General features: G+C 29.0%; 2 protein-coding genes across 2 annotated transcripts in view; one reads left to right on the top strand and one right to left on the bottom strand.

The window, feature by feature from the left end:
* Nucleotides 1-3,065: 3,065 nt before the first annotated feature.
* Nucleotides 3,066-3,551, top strand: LOC105621791. Its single transcript, XM_012203243.1, has one exon. It carries the CDS (start codon nt 3,066-3,068, stop codon nt 3,549-3,551), a length of 486 nt encoding a protein of 161 aa, XP_012058633.1.
* Nucleotides 3,552-6,698: 3,147 nt separating this feature from the next.
* LOC105621843 (nucleoprotein TPR) overlaps nt 6,699-6,784 on the bottom strand; it is a 12,415-nt gene continuing 12,329 nt past the window's right edge. Inside the window, exon 11 of the mRNA XM_012203282.1 lies at nt 6,699-6,780. Coding sequence (XP_012058672.1) covers nt 6,699-6,780 — 82 coding nt within the window. The remainder of the gene's footprint in view (nt 6,781-6,784) is intronic.

Here is a 6,784-nt window from a genome sequence, read left to right as displayed (position 1 = left end):
ATATATATATATATATATATATATATATATATACGTATAATAATATATATACGTATATAATAAAATAATAAAATAATAATATATATACGTATAATAATTGATAAAAGAATTACATGATCGATGCTGTAAATATACACTTTGGCACGTGGCCATAAATTTCTAATAAAGTGGCGCCTATATATAATAATAAGAAATTACGAGCGCCCGCCGCATATATAATTAATTCTAGAAAAACTTAACTACGACAATCGAAAATATTAGATTTACTGGAAGTACATTTGTTCCGCCTGAATCATCTATGTCAGATTAGTTCCCGAGAAGAAGAAAGCGAGAAAGAAATAAATTTATTCTATTCTAAAATTAATTCTAAGAAATCTCATCCTGGGCAGAAAATAACTTAAATTTGATTTTTTAACGATTTTATAAAATATATATTGTAAAAAGAAAATAACGTTTACCAAATTGCACAGATTTATAAAAATGTAATTTACAATTAGAATTAATAACATACAATGCCAAATAATTATATTCACTTCCCATACAGTACAAAATTTGCAGCAATATCGCTGCAAAATCTTTGCAATATGCAATGTTGCTGCAACTTTTATGCAACTTTGTGCTATAGGATTATGTAATTTAATATAAACATAATATTAATATAAAATACATTAAATAGGAAGTATGTATAAGATTTATTTATTATTTTCAGTTCAGACCTTGACAGAATCTAATAAATCTGACGTGTTGCAAAAGACTATTTAATTGCATATTATATAATTGATAGTCAATAGTTGATTTACGTAAAAAAGCCTTTAAGATGCAAATGTATCACAGATATTGCATCGTTACTGAGAAAATAAACATGATTAATTTAATTTTTTTTGCATTTGGTTATTCACCTGTCAAGACGCAGTTGGTAGTTATCATATCTTTAAGTTTCCTCGAGGATTTCTATTTTTCTCGTAAAACGAGTTAGCACGTACCTTTAATCTGGTTAATCTGGAGAAAAGAATTACGTACAAATATTGTAAATATTTAAATCAATAAATATTAGACAAGAGGAATTAAAAAGAAAAAAAACATTGAACAATTTTAAGTTTTACTAAATAATAGTAAAATTTACAATTTTTCCAATTTAAAAAGATATAATAATATTATCTTACTTATTACTTATTACTGAAAAATTCAAAATTTAAGGAATGGTATTTACTGTTTACTGTTTACTCTTCTAGCATTATAACAATAAGGCTTCTGCAAAGACAAGTAGGTTTATTTTTCGTAAAAGGAAGAAAAGAGCATTTTACGGTTCGTGGAAGTTAGCAAAGCAATCGAAATATTTGAAGTAATCATTATTCGCGAGGAGATGATTTCGCCCGTCGTTATTAGAAGCCGCGAAAAATGACTTTTAAAGTGATAATCCGCGCAGTAATTGTTCAAACAAATAATGCATAAATATTTCAAATTATTCGAACATTAATCTACTATGAAGAAAAAAAATCGAATTTTTGCCTTATTATTTGATTCATTAGTTATAAAATTATTCATTTTTAATTTTTATTATTGTGTCATCGTTGTATCACAGATTATATTTTATTAGGTTTTATTATTTATTATTATTAAAATAAACATTGAAATCAATGTGTTTTTCCTTTTATTTAATAAAATTGTTAATTCATTAATCGTTTTCTTTTATTATTTATTTATGCCGTTTTTATTAGGTATTTTTATTATTAGATATACTACAATATATTACACATTCAGTCAAATTAGCCGGAATCCATTTTTCATATATTTTGTGCGGGATCCTTTGTTATGTACAAAAATTAATTCTAAAAATTGTAACTAAGTAATTTATTATTAAAAATATTTAATAAAGGATCCCGTATACTAATTTTATGTAAAATGGATCCCAGTCAAATTGGTTGAAATTTTACTGGGATAATGTAGATCAGGATGTCCTGATGAAAAGTCTTCACGGGCACAAGGTTCAAAAATGGACAATTTTCGAGATAAGTTGGATGTCAAATTCTAACATTTGATTTCCAATATCTCGAAAACTATCCATTTTTGGACCTTGTCCATGAGGACTTTTGACTAGGACATCATGATCTGCATTATAATAAAATTTCAGCCAATTCAATTGGGATTCATTTTACATAAGATTAGTGTCGAGTCCTTTAATATCGGAAATATTGATATAAAAATATTAATTCTAGATATCAATACATTATTGTTATTTTATTTCCTTAAATTATGACATTACATTATTCATTATATTTACATTATTCATAATTATCAATATGACAGATTCATTACCAGCTGTGACAATTATTATTCAAAGTGCAAAGGGTTAAAGCAATGGCTGCACTCGCCCGTAAAACGGTTGCACAATAAAGCGGAATCATCGCAGAAGGCACACGCGATCTGGACTTTACGCGTGTTCTTGCGTGAGGCATGCGTGCAAGCTCTTCCATATATAAATACTCGTGTGTCAGTGGGAAAATCTCAGTCGGCTGATACTTGGTATTAGCTGCGTAACTCTTCTTTCAAACTCATCTGTTCAAAAGTTCACCACGTGATTTTCTTGCTTCTCGAAGAGAACAAAATTTCAAAAAGGAAAAAGAGAAGATTTCTCCTTTCAAGTAAATCCAAGTTTATTATATATGTCCTTTAGCATCTTTTTTCTTTAGAAAAGAAGCACGAAGATAAATTTATAAAGCAAAGAAAATCTAAAAAATAAATCAATAAAGCAGAGAAAAATCCAAGAAGAAAAAAAATCTCTTCAGTTTTCTGAAAGCGTGGTGATTTCGTTCTTAAAAAGACGAGGCAAGAAGAATTTTTTATCCTTCCTCCGTTCTTGATATCTTCAGTTTGATTTAATAATTCTTAAGCGAAAGAATCAATGGGACCAAGATCTTGCAAGTTTAGTGATCAATAACAATCAATTTATTAAGGTCAGAGATTGATTACAAATCAATTCAACAATCAAGAATCGATTGAGTTTCTCAATAAAAAAATCCAAGTTTTGAGTTTATTTTTCGACTAGGAAATCAATTGGACCAATAATGAAAGGCAGACCGAGAGGATCGCTTCTAAGACTCTTGATTCTCATTCTGACGACGGTGGATCAGCTGATGATAGTCTTGACGATTCATCATAGTCATCGAGTCTCAAGGAGGATCCATCTGCCACGTGCGATGGAGGCTACCAAGAAGTTTCTCTGCAGAGAGCCCCAATCAAGAGCTTATAATCTGAGGGATCTGGTGCATAGTATGCAACCAAGCGAGAGCGTGAATCAGCCGGTGTACATTGTGGTGAAGAAGTGCGACAGCCACTCAGGCTGCTGCGTTAGCCCCGATCTCAGCTGCGCGCCGATACCATCGTCGATCTATCATGAGAACATGGAGGTCGAGGTTTGGAGCCTGTTGACGAATAGCACGAGGAGGGTATGGATCAGGATCGAGCAGCATGGCAGGTGCAGTTGCGAGATCAGTAGTGCTAGTGAGAGACTTAGAGAGGATACTCGGCCACCTAGTATACAGATTCTTTGATCATTGAAGTTCGTTGGATCCTAGAGTCAGTGCTGAAGTAAAGAACTGCAGTAGATCGATCAGCAGTTGACTGATTATCCTGCATTTCGATTGACAAAGGAGCTGGAAGAATAATGTGGAGTGTCAATTAAAGTTACTCAAAATTACCCGGGATTCATTTTTTAAGATTTCTATTTGTATACACTTTAATTTCTTAAGATTTCCTTAAAATTGCGTGATAGAACGGAGATTAAAAATGCGACAACACTAGTTTGCTCATCAAGAATTTTTAATATACAGTGCAATATTACAAAAAAAACTGATATAAAGTGTTGATAAATTGTAGTTGAGAGACTGAGAACAGCTTTTATAATTAATATTCGACTTATCTATTCCGTTGATGGCAGAAAATAAGAAGCGATAAAGTGAAATTAGTTAGTAGACACTATACGGACTTTAATACTCCAAATTAGCTTAATTAACAAATCTAATTAAGAAATTAAGAACTAATAAAAAATACAAAGAAAGTCACTCAATAAATGATTGTGATTGTGAAGGATTATCATGAAGAATACTTTGAATCATTATTTGGATGAGCGAGAAAAAGGAAACGAATTAAATAGATAAATTAAAAAATTTAAAGATCCAATTTCGGTGACCAATTTTCCGAAAAAAAAAACTTCGGTCCTTCAGTCGACGAAGATTTATGTTTTATATATAAATATCTTATACAGACATCTACTTATTTTTATTGAGAGACCTCTATCTCGTGATGATATCTTTCAATGTTAATGTATTTATTAGACTTTAAACCGTGCCAACTTTTTTTTATGCAAATTAGTGTGATAAAATAAATGTAAGAGGATTAGAATATCCTATTGGATATCAAAAAAGTAATTTTTTTAATATAACGCATGTTATATTTCTTTGTGACATTCTAAACATTTAAGATGTTCTATCTAAGTGATTACACGAAGTGAAGCTTAGCGACGATTATTATATTTTTAGCTGCCTCACAGATTGTGATCGTGAATAGTGTAGAGACACTTAAGACTACTTTTAATCCTTTCGCCTACAACATCGTGTAAGACTCGTGGTAAGGAAATCGGGTCAAACATGAGTATTACGAGTGAGAGCGTGGTACGTAATTCGTACAAAGTTTAATTTTTTTTAATTTTTAGAGAAAAGGGTTAATCGACATTGTGATAAAAAGATCATATCAATTTGTAGCGTAATACCAAGTTTCAAAGTGAGATACATGTTGATTCCAACTACTCTTTTCATGCATTCGCATTCGCATTTTCAACGTGATCTTTATATGAAAATAATAACGTCGCGAAGCTAATAGCCACGTTAAATATAACTTCGCTATATATTTGCTAAATGCGATACTGTTCGTGCGGAGTTTACATTAGTTAAACAAAGTCCAGACGCAGCGGAAATAACTGCGTCTGTATGTAAATAGCTTTATACAAGGAGCGCGTGCCGCAAAATTATAATACTTCAAGAATAAAAAATAAGAAAGACTTTTTTGCGCCATGAATGATTTTTTTAACTTCTGTAAATAAGCAATGAATTTTTTAATACTTATTTTATCTCGAATAGATTTATACAAATAAGTAAAATAAGTAAAATAAAGTAATCGCGACTGTTATATAAGAAGGAACGTTTTATAATTTAGTCTGCAATACAGTATTTTGACAGTTTTAAATTTAACGCAATTTTAGAAAGCTAACAATTTATTCGTATTATAATTTATTTATTTATTGATGATTCTTTAACATAATAGTAAAATAATAAAATCGCAATCGATGTAAAATCAACGTGTTGAAAAAATTCAACAGTATTCCTGTAGCATCTAATTAGCAATTAATGAACTCGAATATTATTTAATTTTTGTATTAATTAATTTTTATATATTAAATAATTTATAAAAGCAAAACAATGAAAAAATGTTTATATAAAAATAAATTGCAGCTTTGGCTATTTTTATACTATATATAACTCGTATAAATTTATTTCTATATATATTTCTATGTATATTTATTACCTATATCTTTAAACTTTTTATTTATTTAAATTTTTAGGTAAAATAATTTTTATTTATTTAAATTTTCAGGTAAAATAATTTTGACTGTTTTTCACTGAATCTTTTAAGATTTTCGTTCAATATTATTTTCGCAATAAAAAGCAATTTAATGATTTTTTTCGCTTTAAAGATTTCAAAAGAAGAAACAAGTAAAATATCTTATAAAATATAAGATTCGAAAAATTATAACTTTTACATTATAAAATTATTATAAATATCAAAATTAATTTTATATATATAATATTTATATTTGAGAAAAATAAGTTTATTAGTTTTTTTTCCATTCTCGAGAGAAGCTGGCATTAATTTTCAATTTTTATGACAGTCATTTCGTTATTAATTGTATCGCTTATCCGCCTGTCTACGAAAGACAGAAATAGCGAAATAATACGCATTCTCGATTTAGCGCAGGCGTGTGAAAAGAATTGGACTGACGCCCAAATGAGAGCTGGCGGCGCCATTCAACGCCAACGCTACAGACACTTGTTCTAAAGTCAATCATCTTGAAAAAAAAAATCGTTAATTTGCATACAATGAATGAAACTCATACAAGTACAAATTGTATAATATATTGTTTACTGAATGTATTTATATTATATGCTTTAAAAACAATGTTTTTGGGATCTTCGATTAAAATGGATTTCAAAATGAATAAATCAAACTCGAAAAAGAAACAGAAATCTAACTTTGTTTTTTTTAATTCTAAAATTTATTACTTTCTTATAATACTTTTAAAGTGACAAAATTATTACAAAATTCTTTTAAATCTTTATTTAAAAAAAATCACTTTCAATTTTTCTTAAAATCTATTGAGAACAAATATGAAAAAAATGACTTTTTTTTTAAACAATTAGTTTAAAAAAAACTTTTTTTTAAACAATTAGTTTAAAAAAAACTTTTTTTTAAACAATTAATTAAAAAAAACTTTTTTTAAACAATTAGGAACGTTAAAACATTTATTACATAAATGAATGAATCAGTTTACTGACGTTTAACATAACTGTGTTCGATAATATAAACTACATAGAATGTCTGGCGAATATAAGGCGTACATTAGACAGAGGAGATGCTATACGATATTACGAATATCGGGCATAAGGATATTTCGAGCGCATTCGTCGGCCTCGTGTCCCTCGTCCTCGTCCCCCCTCATTGGCGGCCCCTC

This window comes from Atta cephalotes, assembly GCF_000143395.1.
Source record: "Atta cephalotes unplaced genomic scaffold scaffold00037, whole genome shotgun sequence".
In the NCBI taxonomy this organism is placed as follows: domain Eukaryota; kingdom Metazoa; phylum Arthropoda; class Insecta; order Hymenoptera; family Formicidae; genus Atta; species Atta cephalotes.
Note: the sequence above shows the minus strand (reverse complement) of the source record. Positions and strands in the feature narration are given on the sequence as shown.

Bases quoted from the DNA above. Each gene is read 5' to 3' on its own strand.
- LOC105621791 (XM_012203243.1), top strand. From the start codon at position 3,066: ATGAAAGGCAGACCGAGAGGATCGCTTCTAAGACTCTTGATTCTCATT.